This window comes from Hyperolius riggenbachi, chromosome 9, assembly GCF_040937935.1.
Source record: "Hyperolius riggenbachi isolate aHypRig1 chromosome 9, aHypRig1.pri, whole genome shotgun sequence".
NCBI lineage: Eukaryota > Metazoa > Chordata > Amphibia > Anura > Hyperoliidae > Hyperolius > Hyperolius riggenbachi.
The window spans coordinates 254,204,863-254,220,088 of NC_090654.1; the positions used below are offsets into that span (position 1 = coordinate 254,204,863).

At 41.8% G+C, this 15,226-nt stretch overlaps 1 protein-coding gene across 4 annotated transcripts in view; it reads right to left on the reverse strand.

The window, feature by feature from the left end:
- The window catches only part of TRAPPC6B (trafficking protein particle complex subunit 6B), a 54,743-nt gene that overhangs the window by 18,416 nt on the left and 21,101 nt on the right, over positions 1-15,226 (reverse strand). Inside the window, exons 6-7 of one of the 4 annotated variants that reach the window (XR_011024144.1) lie at positions 12,180-12,508; positions 1,049-4,382 (exon numbers count right to left, since the gene is read on the reverse strand). Coding sequence is in view for 1 of the 4 variants with exons in the window: in XM_068254329.1 (XP_068110430.1) it covers positions 12,477-12,508 (32 nt within the window). In the remaining 3 variants the exon portion in view is untranslated. Of the gene's footprint in view, positions 1-1,048; positions 4,383-11,881; positions 12,509-15,226 lie in introns of those variants that run through there. The other 3 variants (XR_011024143.1, XR_011024142.1, XM_068254329.1) reach the window with 3 other exon arrangements.

Sequence of the window (15,226 nt, forward strand, 5' to 3'; positions counted from 1 at the left end):
TGGTGACGTCACCCAAACACCCGGAAGAATACGCCGGAGTGTAACACTGATCGGAAATTGGGCCAGTAACGGAGACCGGAGAGGACTGTGAGAAAAAGCGAGCCTGCGGCCGGGGCACACTATTCATCGCCGTCTCGCAGGAACAGAATTCAGGTACTTGTAACCTGCCGCACATGACCGTCCGGTGAGAGCGGAACGTGGGAAGTTACAGCAAGTGTGGATTCTCTCTCTCCCCCCTCCTGGCAAGTGAGTTATCCTGGACTTCCATAGAGGGATTTTTAATAGAACCTTTCAAAGAAGAGGAGTGCTAAAGAATATATGAACGCAGGACCCTGTTAGTAGAAGGGCTTTTTTGGCTATTGTGTAGGAGCTAGATAGGAAGCGCTTGTGTCTGTTTGCAGTGTGAGGGAGTGAATGCTGCTGTGATCACATGCAGGTGCCGATGCTGCTTTCTACCAATTACCATTTTAATGTATGACTTTTAATGTATTGTTTTTAAGATTGAACTATCATTAAATACAACAGTAATTTACTGTAGTTTTGGGCGCAAGTATTATTACTACTTTAACTGTATGGGTAATAAAAAAGGAAAACACATTTTTATTGAACGTTATGTCAGAGTTTTATCCCACTATAAGAGGAGCAGGAAAGTCTTTTTTATATTATTTATTTTTATGTGAACACTAATCTGTTGAAGATGGAGGTGGCAGGCTGAAAAGTAATAAATAAATTCTGAGATACGGATCTGATGTAAACCTGCCACTTCATGCCCAAACAGATCTGCAATGTCTGCAACGTGATGTATAGATTATACTTGGTACAGATGTGTCAGAAATGTGTACATTAGTAGTATATCCCGTCTGTCACTTCTGAAATGACTAACCCACCTGTGTCAGCTTTTTAAGGTTTCCCTCAGTTTCTTATGGCTGCTCATGTGACTTTGCTCACAGCTATCTTTGCCAAGTTTTTCTCATCGCAAAGTTTGCAGTCATGTTTGGTTCAAATCGCAAGGACAATAAAAATAAAGAAAAAAACTATAAAAAAAATGTAACACTGTTTGTTGCTTTTATTAATCATTTTCAATTATACATTTATGAGATGGTTCCCAAAATATGTATGTAAACACTTCATATGATTTAAAAAAAAATATGGGCTAGTGTACACAGACCTTTGACTTCTGTTTCACATCGATAATTTTTCTGCAATGTCTGTTGATCACTCTGTCATGAGTTTAAGAGCACAACAACCTTAGTTTGCCATTCACTAAAACAAATGGAGGACTGAAAGTAAACGGATGTCACAGGTCTCTGTACATTATGCCTATAAAGGCCCATTGTTAGATATTTATGATCTCCCTTTTTACATATTTCCCATATATTAAACATTCAACCATAAATCAACATTACTGCAAGAACAAAAAAATACATACTGATAGCATAGCATATAATACTGGCACAAGTGAGTACTGCATGGAGTCATAGACAAATATATAAACGTGCACCAAATGCTTGTACTGTGGTTAATGTAGTGAGTGAATTTATCGTTACAGGACAACTGTAGTGAGAAGTATATGGAGGCTGCCATATTTATTCCCCCTTAAGCAATACCAGTTGCCTGGCAGTCCTGCTGACCTATTTGAATGCAGTAGTGTCTGGATAACACCAGAAACAAGCATGCATCTAATCTTGTCAGTTCGGACATTGTCGGAAACACCCGATATGCTGCATGCTTGTTCAGGGTATATGGCTAAATGTATTAGAGACAGAGGATCAGCAGGACAGCCAGGCAACTGGAATTGCACAAAAGGAAATAAAACATGGCAGCCTCCCTACAGTTGTCCTTTAAAAAGGACCACTTGGTTCAAAATACACATTTTAAGCTTAACTCCAATCCCTAATTTTATTAGAGTAGGGAGCATGACCAATTTCCTCAAAATGTACTGTCATTTCTGAAAGACCACCAATATCCTGTAAATGTAAAAGTACTCCTTAAATTGCTGTTGCATTCCTATACTTCCTGTACTGCAGACTCACCATTGAGCAGAGTATTTCTCTGCAGTGAACGGGGTCCCTGCCACACCCATTCCATAAAGTAAATAAGCTCCGCTTTGTGTGCCCGCCCACACTGCTCTGTGAGAGTCCGCCAGCACAGTTTGATCCCTTTTTTCAGGATGCAGCTGCCAAGAATCACATGACCAAAATATTGGAGGGAGATTTAAAATTCTTGTTAGAGGATAAATATAAATGTACTGATGTAGAACTATTTTCAGGTCTTTGTGTGTTTGGATTGCCGCCTGGAGTTCTGCTTAGACCCCTTTCACACTATGATGTTGCATTGCTCTGCCTCACCACGCCCGCGCCGCAGTGTCCATAAATTTCAATGTGACTGGCCACAGTACCCGCAGTGCTACACAATGCAACGGAAGAGTTTCCACTGATGCAGAGGCTGCAGTGTGTTGCTGAGAAATATCGCTCGGCACATGATTGCATAGCCGCAGCAATCTCTATGAGCATAAGGGTGAAGTCACATGGCGCACTCCTTGTGTGGAAGTGTGCACATGACTGAGGGGACAGTGACGGCTGAAGTCACTTGCGTACACATTTGGGGGGGAGGGAGCATGCAGATTTCAAATGTGATCATTTCAGCTTACATACAAGTTTTATGGAGCTCGGAATTGGGCCAATCATAATCCATGGGACGTGTTTCATTTGCCCACTTCAAAGCCGCAGACAATTTGCAAGCAGATCAGATTTGTATCTTGCTGACTGTCTACTCAGCACATCACATACTGAAAAGTCTAGATGATTTATACAGCATTTATACTGTAAGTAGAGGGTGTAAGGCTATTGGTCTTCTTGTAAACTGAACAATTGTTCCTAAAACATTCCATACACCACATGAAATGGCTTTCCCTTGTCATGCTGCACAAAGCAGCCAGCTCCTCATTCCATGCAACACAGCCCCCTCTTAGGCACAGCAAATAAACCAGATCAATGTAATGCATTCAATACCTCAACAACGTTTCCTGCAAAAGCAGAGGCAGCACTAGTTAGTTTCCTGGCTGTTATAGTTATCCAATGGTTTCACCGCTTAATATTTGTCCAGATGTAAGATTTCTGTCACATGAAACAATCTTACTAGTCGTTTCATGTGATTTTTTTTGTGTACAGATGAACTGCTTGGCTTTCTGCAGAACAACCCATTATGCTACATGGAGAAAATAAACAAGAGATGTCCCTCTGCAGCTTGAAACTACAATATTGGTTAACCAAGTAGGTGTTAATGGGGTGGAGCCACTGATCTCAGAAGACACCTGGACTGAGATTTTTACAGACAATCGTTTCGGGCACAGAACATTTATTGTGTGGAGCTACAGAAATCACACATACCTGTTCTATGTCAGCAGAAGCTAACTGACCAAGACAGGTAAAAAGAAAATGACAGCAAATGAAGTGATGCTACCGAAAGCAATCAATCAGGGTCCTTAGTTTACTCGATGAAACCTTACAAATGAAAGCTGATTGGTTGCTCCCACCAGCCACTTCACATTTTCTCTTAAGGCCCATACTCACGGGGGACAGCCGTCGCCGCAACCGCGTGGCACGCGCGTGTTGCGGCGACAGTTCCCCCGTGTGTATGATGCGCGCGCCCCGAACCGTCGCCCGTCGGAGCTGTCGCCAGGCGATTGACATGTTCAATCGCCAGCTACAGTCGTCGCCGCAACCTCGCCGGAACTGTCGCTAGCCCCGCATGTGTATGCGGGCTAGCGACAGCTACCCACACACACCACACGGAGCTTCCGGCGGGGGGGAGGAAACTCGGCGACAGCTTCCGCCGCATCGCTAATCCCTCTGCTGCCGTGTGGATGCAGAGGGATTTGGCGACGAGCTGTCGCCGAACTGTCGCGCACACGCTCCCGTGTGCGGCGACAGCTACAATTGTACCCCCGTGGGTACTTAGCTTTACACTCAACAGTAGTAAAGGTGGGGTCCTGGCAATCATATGGTAATCAGACCTGTTTAATGAAGGGGTGCTGGAACTCTGAATGGATGACACCACAAATCCATAGTATAAGCAAAGTTATCAAGCCAGCAGTCTAAGTAAATGTTAATCAAACGATCGTTTTATTCATATAAAGTTTCGGGGCCACCATAGATCCCTTCCTCAACGTACAGATTAAAAAGTTTAACCTACAAAAATACAAACAAACCAGTGGTCATGAGCCCCTTTATTGGCCCACTGCACTTATTCTAACTGACAGAATGAAACCCAGAAGGTAAAAGAAAAAATGGTGTCATGTGACCACAATCGCAATTGAGACTCATTTATGCATCTATTTAGCACTGAAGCCACAGGATGAGCTAGACAGCGAGTAGTTTCTTCTATAGAAAAAAAAAGGCAATAATGAGTGACAGATCCCCCTACTTCGGTGCTCACAGGCTTTTTTTTTAAACCTTTACATAAATTTAAACATGCATTATAAAAAGGTGAATATTTACAAATATTCCAATGCAAAAAACAAAATTGATCTGTAGATTATTTTGTTCCTAGGCTTGACAGTACTGCAATAAATAGCATAGGGACACAATAATTGATGAAATACAGGGGTCATTGAGAAAGCAACAGCTGTTATACAGCTGTATAAGGTATTCTATTTGTGCAATTCAACTTATATCTCTCAAGTTAACCCCTTCTTTCCCTTCACACCACTTGTCACATGACTGCAGAATGCCAGTAACAGTTTGTTCAGTAGCATTATCATGAAGCCCCCCCATATCCATCCAAGTCATTGGTGAGGAATGTGGTGAGGAATGTGATACTACTACAACAAAGGGATTGAAAAACGAAATGATAAATGCTTAAATAAATGAGGTGATTATGTGGAGAATATACAGTGTGTCTAAAATAAATTAAAAACATTCCAGAAGCAAAGGAGCTTTTATCAGATACTTAAGCCTCTGAAGCTCAATTATATACTATAAATAAGTAAGCTTAATAGCTATATTTCCAAGTATAGCCATGGCACATCCCATTCCCGATTAAGACAAGTGTACAAAATAATTTACTGAGTAAGGTAGGCAGGGCTCCGCACTTGTAAGGTCTGTAAACTGCACATTTATTTCCGCATGTGTGTTTTTGGATGTCCCGTGCGTTTGCATGTGGAAAAATGTTTACGTTTTCCCTTCTAATGCCAGCTAATGTAAAAAAACAGACAAAAACTGACTGGTGTCTGAAGGTTTGCAACAGGTTGTCCATTTATTCCCAACATGCAAAAAGTAGAACGAGCCCATTGATTTACACTGATTTATGTGAAAACTGAAAGGTGATAGTGCTTCGGTCATGATTCCCAGAGGCAACCGTCCCAGCCTCAGCTCATATATTGTATAAAAACAATGCAACAGAGGTGCCAACAAGCGTAAAATACATCAAAAATTGGTTAAATTCGTGATAACACTCTTAAAATGTAGTGGCCACTCCCATTTGAGCTATTCACCTATTGGTGCATTGTAATATGAATGCTGGTTATATGCCTAATATTAATAATTTTGAACAATCTATGTAGTTAAAACTATGTGACTGTTTATACTTTTTATTTCACTATGGAGTTGTGCCTTAAAGTGACATGGGCATGCTCTGCAGTATCTGTTATGCGGCTTTGCGTCCTCCTTCGGAGCTTGGGTGAAAAGGCTGAATGATAGTCACACAGTAAAAAAAATTAGATTGCTTTTTAAAGGGAACCAGAGATGAACGATTCACACAAAATAAACATATCAGTTGATAGCTTGTAAAGAATAAATGCTCTACCTGATAATTTTGCCGCTCTGGTGTGCCTTTTCGAGTGTTTTTTATCCATTATTGCTCCAGGAAAAATCAAATATGGCCGCCGGCTCATATCCCTTCTCCTCACGGGTTATGAGTTGTTCTGGATGTGCTGTCTTGGCTATATGAGACTATGCTGCTATCTAGGCTAAATGCAGCCTTTCATCTATGTGCTTTCATTTTGGTATGATGTACAGCTGCCTGTAGGAAGTGTCTCTCATAGGAATGAAACTGCCGTTATTATCAGTATCTAGTGCACACAGAGCACACAGGGATCATATTACAGCCACAGAGCTTCTCTCTCAGGAGCAGCAGCCCCTCCCATATCATCACAGCTCTCAGTATGCAAAGCAGGAAATCTAAGCCAGGAGAGGGGAAGGCTTGGGCTTGAAAAGACTACACAGAAGAGTGACTCAGCTATAATGATTCCAGGTCAAACCTCGACTGAATAGTCGGTGGATTCTTATCACAGTTGCTAATAGACTAATTAAGCAGATAACAATGAAACTAAAAGCAGGGTAGGTGTTTACTGTCATGTTCCCACTGATAAATGTAATAAAATACATGAGGGTGCTTCATCTCTGGTTCTCTTTAACTTCAGCATTGCCTTTTTGGCTCCCTTACAAACTATTTAACACATTGCAATAGAGATTTAAATTTGATTTTTTGGGCTAACAGTTACTCTTTAAAACAGGGTGGGTGAGAGATTATATTACCTATTTATTTTAATTAACATAACTAATGTAACTTAATGACAGTATGTTTGTTTAGGCTGAAGTTCCTCTTTAAGATTTACTGGCTTTACCATTTACTACTTGTTATAAAATCAATAAAAATTATTGAACACAAAGATTGGGTAAAAAAGGAGGTAGTGGTGGACTTACTTCTTCGATGATGAACCAAATAGTTAATTTTAGTAAAGAATTTTAATTGTCACTTTAAAAAATCCAAAATGTGACTTTTTTGCCAGCTTTCTCAGGCAAAAAAAGAAAAAAAAAAAAAAAAGTGTATCTAGATCAGAATACTCTTTTTTGCCTGAGGAAGCCATTCCTATATTTGTATAGCACTTTTCACCTGTCAGACTCAAAGCGATAACGAGGCAGCCACTAGAGGGCACTCAGTAGGCCAGTGATCTGCAAACTTGGCTCTCCAGCCTTTATGAAGCATGACTGACTGTCAGACTCCCACAATGCATTGTGGGACTTGTAGTTCATTAACAGCTGGGGGGCCTAGTTTGCAGATCACCTCAGTAGGCAGTAGCAGTGTTAAGGAGTTTGCTTTAAAAACTCCTACTGAATAGGTGCTGGCTTACTGAACAGGAAGAGCCGAGATATGAACCCAGGTCTCCTGTGTCAGAGGCTGGGCCCTTAACCAGTACACTATCCAGCCACTGTTACAGTGACAAACTTCTTTACTAAAATCGACTATTTGGGTCATCATTGGAGAGGTAAGTCTCCCACTACCTCCTCTTTTAAAGAGGAACTCCAGTGAAAATAATGTAATAAAAAAGTGCTTCATTTTCACAATAATTATGTATAAATGATTTAGTCAGTGTTTGCCCATTGTAAAATCTTTCCTCTCCCTGATTTACATTCTGACATTTATCACATGGTGACATTGTTACTGCTGCCAGGTGATGTCACTGGAAGTAGCTACTGCTTGCTTTTATGGCAGTTGGAAACAGCTGTTATTTCCCACAATGCAACAAGGCTCCCACAGTGTGATGTCAGAACCATGGTCCTGACATCACACTGTGGGCGGGGTTTCTCCACAATATCAGACATACGGAGCCCCCTGATGATCAGTTTGTGAAAAGGAAAAGATTTCTCATGGGAAAGTTATCAGCTACTGATTGGAATGAAGTTCAATTCTTGGTTACGGTTTCTCTTTAACCAAATTTTTAACATGTTTTACACTTGTTGGTGCCTCTGTTACATTGTTTTAGTTGCCAATCGTCCACCTTTGGTAGAGGGATGTCGCCCCTTTCTTTACTACAGAGAGCAACTTCCTAACCCAAGTGGGGATGGGTATATTCTCCCCACTTGCCGTTACAGTGGTTGCTTTGGAGGTCACATGTGAGTATATACCTACCTGAAAATTCATATATGGTATACTACACTATATTGGGCTCTGAACTTCCTCCCTCTTTGTTTTATTTGCTCTGCATAGGTCACCTCCAAGCCACACTGGCGATTATCAAAGTCTGTGGGTGGGCTGCAGAGAGTTACTTCTACAGAAATTCCCCTCAAAGAGAAATCCTTGGAGATGGTTGCAGTGAATCCGATCAGCCAATTAATTTGTAAATCTCTGATCGACTAGTCAGAATCATGTGATCCGGTTTCACTTCTACTTTCTATGTAGACTAAAACAGGAAGCAGAAGTGAGAGACTGGACAGTCGCCACCAGCTCCACATTCCAAGTTCCTGACAGAAGAAACTCCCAGGTTGTACCACCGTGCACTCGTGTGCTGGTAAAAGTAACTGAAGTAGGAATATGGAGGTTATCTGGGTCACACATTAATGCAACTAAGTAAAGGCACAGGCAATGGCGTAGTTAAGGAGTTTTGGGCGCCTGTGTGATTTGTTCACTAGGCCTGCTAAAGCACTATGTGTAACTGGAATGGAGCAGCAAAACCTGCCAAGGACAGCTGCAGTGTCAGAGGAGCATAAAGGAAGGGGGGGGGGGGGGAGCAGCTGATGAACAGGAGCCCCCTGGTATTGCTGCAACCTCTGTATCCCCTATTGCTATGCCACTTGGTACAGGATTGTGTTAAAAAGATAAATGGCATAAAAAAGCATAACAGAGGTTTCTAGCCAATTCAGACTGAATGAATATACCAGGTTCAGTAGAACTGAAAGGAAAACAAAAAAGACAAAAAAAAATTACCTCACGGTCTTAAAGAGAAACTCCGACCAAGAATTGAACTTTATCCCAATCAGTAGCCGATACCCCCTTTTACATGAGAAATCTATTCCTTTTCACAAACAGACCATCAGGGGGTGCTGTATGGCTGAGATTGTGGTGAAACCCCTCCCACAAAGAAATTCTAAATACGTACTCTTGGCAGTTTCCTGTCTGTGAACCCTGTTGCATTATGGGAAATAGCTGTTTACAGCTGTTTCCAACTGCCAAAACAGCAAGCAGCAGCTACATCACTTGCCAGCAGTAAAAATGTCACCATGTGATAAATGTCAGAATGTAAATCAGGGATTTAAAATATTTTACAATAAGCAAACACTGACTAAATCATTTATACATTATTATGGTAAAAATGAAGCACTTTTTTTATTACATTATTTTCACTGGAGTTCCTCTTTAAGTGCCAGAAAGCACAAAGAGCCTAAGCTGCAGGTCACATGAGGATGCACAGCAGCAGCGATCACTTATGGCAGGAAAGAGATAAGATATTTTTTACTCATAGTATTCATTTATATGGTTTGACATGCTGACATTTGTTCTACTCATTTATGTGAAGTGTGTGGTTTTTAATAACTACTTGAAATGACAGACTGTGCCAACTAAAAGAATACTCAGCTTGTAGGAATGATAAGGAGTCATGTAAATGAGATATATTATACTTAATTATATTAACGGGAGACAAATGTTTTTAATGGTGCTGTACTTAAAAATAAGATTCTGAAAACTGGTTTTTGAATATCACACAATTCATATATGAAGGGGTGTTGAAATTCAATCAAAGCAGGTGTCGTAACAAAGACACTAAAGTATCCAGACTTCACCACACAAAAGGTATTGCTAAATTTTCGGGAAGGCCAAGTCAGGTTAGTTAGCGTGACAATTTTGTTAGTGTTTAGATCAAGTCACATTTACTGTGGGCATATTGGTTAGGTTGAACCATTGACTGAACTGTTTATGGAGTGAGACAGTCTCCTAAACTGTACCCACCTCTTCCTGCCTTACTATTTGCTCCGGCTTAGCCAAATGTCACCAATATCACATGGCGTGAGACTAGGGATGGTCAATGAGGTGCAAATAATTCTGAGTTGATACAGGGTTATGCAAATTTTGTATAAAGCTTCAAAAGGGGACAATCAAATCCCACCAAGGTGGAATTTAATTTGATCAATTTTCAAGCTGCAAATATTTGCATACAAAATTTGCATAATCCTGCATCTCATTGACCGAGAGCGTGTCAGTCAGTCAATGGTAGTGGCTTGGTGAAGAGGTGGCACAATTTACAACTCAATCAACAACCAGTTTGGCATACTGTAGGTTCACTTTAAATGTATATTTTCCCTTTTAAAAATTCAGCTTCTCTAGAAACTTGTTAGCAGCGTTCACTGGATTCTGCTCCTACCATGGCAAGAAAACTCCCCTCAGGCACAAGGAAGACACCTATGTGTGCAGTTTTATGTACAACAAAAGATTAGTTGAACTAGTTCCTGTCACTTGCTTTATAAGTGGCTAAAAGACAAACAGTTGATACTGAGGTAATTAACAACTCCCTCCCCCTTATTCCCCCATAATGCACTGGAATGAAAAAGGAAACACTGGTTGCTATAAGCTATAAGAATGCTTCTTCAGAATGCTACAAGACTCATGGATGAAAGTGCTGGACTTTCAAGACACAAACATGTTACACTATTGTGGTCCCTGGCTCTTGGTGTGGAGGCAGACTCTCAGATACAAATGGAATGCTAGGCAACTTTTCATTGTACGCTGGGCGCTGTACCAGTGAAGCCACACCCCTTACCATTAGGCCCTGCCTCCTCATTCCTGCCATATCAGCTTCTGACAACACCAGCACCACCGGGTAAAAAGTGTGAACTACTGATGTTATCTATTAAGAAAGCACTACAGATATGAATGTCAACCTATACGTGACACAGTTTGTGTTTCATGTACGTAAAATCAATTATAAGGAGGTATTACATTTTATGAAGCTGAAAAGGATATCCTGTAAGTGCATCACAGGAAGTAAAGATTGGATAAAAAGGTAATAAGTGAAAATACAATACCCACTAATGTTATTTTTCAATTTTAACTTGCTCTTTCACCAAACCTGGATAATATGAAAGCTATCAAATGATAAAAAAAATACATAATAAAATCATGCATGTCAAAACAATAGTTCCAAATTAGAGGGCACAGAATTAAAGTGGAACTTCATCTAACACCATGTGATTGGCAGGAGGTGTGGGGTAGCATTAGCCAACGTCACCTTACTGAAGCCTACTGCAAAATCCCCAAACCGGTCTTCTGCACCCTTTGGGCACACTCCCACCATACTTCCTGTTTGTGCACTTCCTGTTCCTACAATCAGTTCATCAACTAAAGACTCTCGTAGGAATCTATAGTCACAAAGGAAGTGCAAAGTGAGCATGCTCAGTGTATGTGATATAACAGAGCGCTGAGAATTCAACTTCAGGAATCCTGGTATGGCCTCCACCAAGGTAAGTATGCTCTCCAGACTCAGATTCATCTTCACACACGCCATTGTGTGGTGCCAAGTCAAGTTCTTTTTTCCCAAAAACAACCAATACTTATTGGTGCTAGCAGAGTTGCCAACTCATCCCTTTAAATACTGACAAATCTAATTTATACAGGTTCTGGGGCTTCTCAAAGATAATCAGTGCCTAAACTGCATCTTACTAGCCACAAGACCTGTATAATTCATACGCGTCCGTATTTAAAGGAATGATTTGGCAACACTGGGTGCCAGTCTAGTTTACGGGATCCAGCAAGAAACTTCATAGGGTAAAGTTTTCCAAACACAGGACCATCTACAGCATGAAGCATTGTGATTTGCCGAAAAGTGTCGGCGTAGTTTACCACAACTCACAGCCTATCTGAAATCTCGAGAGGGTGCTGTCCACCCAATCACGTTATCAGGTTTCCTTCTGGGTCCCCTAAACTAGACTAGTGCCGAATTATTTTGACATGTAATTTACCCTCAAAATAACCTCCAAATTAGCAATCTTCCATTAGGTGATCAGTTTCTACTACCAAGTTTCTGAAAAGAGTTTTCTATTTCTATTTAGTCATTGAGGCAATTTCATAGCTTCCTTATTTGGCAAATAAAAGTACACTAGAGCCAAAGTAAGATCATAGTGTAGAACGCAGTGGTGTGCAGTAAGCCATGGCAACCAATTAAAATTCCATCTAGGGGGCAACTAATGAAAGCTTGAATTCCTATTGGGTGGTATGGGTTACTGCATGCTCCTCCTTCATTTATTAAAAAGAAACACCTGTGTTAAAAGACACACACTCTTATCTGAAGTTAGCATGTGTGTGCGCAGGAACTACAATACAGTCTCTAGGAAAATAAGGCATTAAAATGCATTAATAAACTAAATATACCCATCACCAGGTGACAACTCATCAAGGACTCTTCTTACTTTGTGAATCCAGCTGGAGATGTGAATAGAAGAGTCTCCTTATAGCCTCAATCTGGAAAATGTGCTTTTGTGCACACACTGGAGCGTTCTCCTCTCTTTCAGTGAATGAGTATATGCAGTAAAAATATCCAATGATGCAAAATGGATGTAAGACTTATGCATGCAGGAAGCCATGTTGGGCAGCTCCAGGTGGCACAGGGCCATTAAGTTAAATTGTCTCTGTTGTTCCACAAGCAAAAGTTGCTGGGTGTTAGTGTATTGTAATATAAGTCAGTTACATGGACAATTGTCTTTGTGCTACAACTTCTGAATCATCACCTGGAATTTGCCTGAAAAACAAACAAGAAAAACAGACTTAGAATTACAGGAGTGCAGCCTCCCACCTTATTATGTACAAGGGCCATGCGGAAAGTAACACCATTTTCATTCAATCAGTTAACCGCTTCAGAGCCGCCCATAGTTAAAGGGAACCTTAACTGAGAGGGATATGGAGGTTTCCTTTTCAACAATACCAGTTGCCTGGCAGTCCTGCTGATCTCTTTGGCTGCAGTAGTGGATGAATCACACACCTTAAACAAGCATGCAGCTAATCCAGTCTGACTTCAGTCAGAGCATATGATCTACATGCTTGTTGAGGGGCTGTGGCTGAAAGAATTAGAGACACAGGATCAGCAGGAGATTCAGGCAACTGGTATTATTTTAAAAGGAAAAATCCATATACCTTCTCAGTTTAGGTTCCCTTTAAAACGACGCCACACTCATGGCTCTCCAGGTTTATGGCAGAAAACATGCCGTTTTTCCCTTTTACATTTTATGTTTATGTGCAAATCTTCGTGTGCAGGTCTTCAGAGCATGGAAAAAAATTGCATAAGAACATGAATTTTAATGCGACAATCACATGCAAAAAACAGGACCCTGGCTTAGAACCGCTGGAGGAGCCCGACTCATCCAGATTGTATTCAGCTATTTTCCCTGGACGGGTCAGGCTCATCCATACTACCAGGGAGGTTTAAAAAAAACCATTACATTTATACACAAGGGCCCATATGCAATTACTGGTAACTTTTCCTCCTGAATTTTCTCCTAGGAGAAAATCTTTCAGCTTCTCTTTATAATACTTTATAAGCTCTTTGCAACTGAAAAAGTAGGTGAAATAGTTATTTTGAGTACTTTTTTATTTGCGGGGACCAGAGTACTTCTGAATCCTTCAGAGGAGACCTGAAGGCTTCTTCGACACGAAAGTCAGATCGCTGCAACAGGGGGACTCAGTGATGTAACAAGGGGATGCAAAGAGGACCGGGAAGGCTTTATGGGATCCAGAGTCTCCCCTCTTCTCAGGTGAGTACCTTTTAAAGGACACCTGAAGTGAGCGGTATATGGAGGCTGCCATATTCATTTCCTAGTAAACAATACCAGTTGCCTGGCAGCGCTGCTGATCTATTAGGCTGCAGTAGTGTTTGAAAAACAAGAGAAACAAGCATGCAGCTAATCTTGTCAGATATGTCAAGAATGTCAGAAGCACCTGATCTGCTGCATGCTTGTTCAGGGTCTATGGCTAAAAGTATGAGAGGCAGAGGATCAGCAGGACAGCCAAGAAAGTAGTATTGCTTAACCTCCTGAGCGTTACGCCGCTCAGGAGGTTTTGTTACTTTTTGCCCGATTCTAAAATTATTGTCCCAAATGACTGTAAACCCTTTAGCTAGCACTTGGCTACCTAGTAAAGGTGTTGGGCACCACCCGATGCCCCGTTTATACATTACCCAGCCTGGATCCAGCGATCGGCGCAGCCTCCCCGGTCCTTACTGTGGGGAGGATCGCACATGACGTCATGCGCAAACCCGATCCTCCCCATAGAGAGACCGAAGCTGTGCAGGGAGGCTGCGCGATCGCTGGATCCAGGGGGAGTAATGCATAAATAGGGGAATCGGGGGGATTGCAGGGGAGCGGCGGGAGCCTGACATTTGTACTAGCTAAAGGGTTTACAGTCATTTGGGACAATAATTTTATTATGGGGGACTCCTGGGGCCACAGAGCGGTATGCCCGACACAGTGTCGGGCATACCGCTAAGGAGGTTAAATAAATAAATATGGCAGCCTACATATCCCTCTCACTTCAGTTGTCCTTTAAACAAAAGAGATCAGAGCCTTTAGAAGGCTCAAACTAGACAGTGCAGCGCAACAGTGCTCGCTTTCCTGCTGACAGCTCAAAATGTGGCAGGTAAGTAAAGTTGGTCCTTTACTTATGAACCGCGTTGGTGTTAGAATTCAGGTTATTGAAATTCGGAAACCTGAATACACCCTTTATACTAATACACCACACTTCAGCAGCCAGAAATGTGGACGAGGTCAGGGGCAGTTCACTTATTTGCACTTTACGTAAATCATGTGAAGCACAAATAAGTGGACTTCCCCTGACCCCGTCCACAAGCCTGGGAGCAGAAGTGTGGTAAAAGGCGGATTCAGGTTTCTGAATTTCAGGTACTGTTTCCAGAGGCCTTTTGTAAATCAGCGTGTGTTGTACACATTGGTATGCATGGATAAAGGATTAACTTCTGGACAACTCTTAAGGGGCCCATACATTGGTCAATTTCAGCAATCGATCGATTATATAGAATCGATCAGAAATCAATTCTTTCAAATCTATAGATCGATTTGTGGCCCTTCTGCATCTAGATAAACCTTTGGAAACCCACTGTACACCCAACTGCAACCCAGGGGCATAACTACATTAAGTCAGGCCCCCAGGAGAGATCCGATTAGTGGGCCCCCCACCATCCCAAGTACATAGCTGACCTCCACCGGGGGACGACTCCTGTATTTATTGCAAAGCAGCAGCGCCAGTGAAGTGTTATACATTACCTGCTCCCGGACACGTGACAGGTCCTCTTTCATCCTCTTCAATGCAGCTCATCGCCGCGTCGTGCAACCAATCACTGTGCGGCTTCCATCCTTGTCACATGACATGCTGAGACTGGAACCAAAAGGCAATTGGCTGCATGGCACAGCAATGAGCTGCACTAAAGAGGACCTGCCATGTTGCTGGGAGC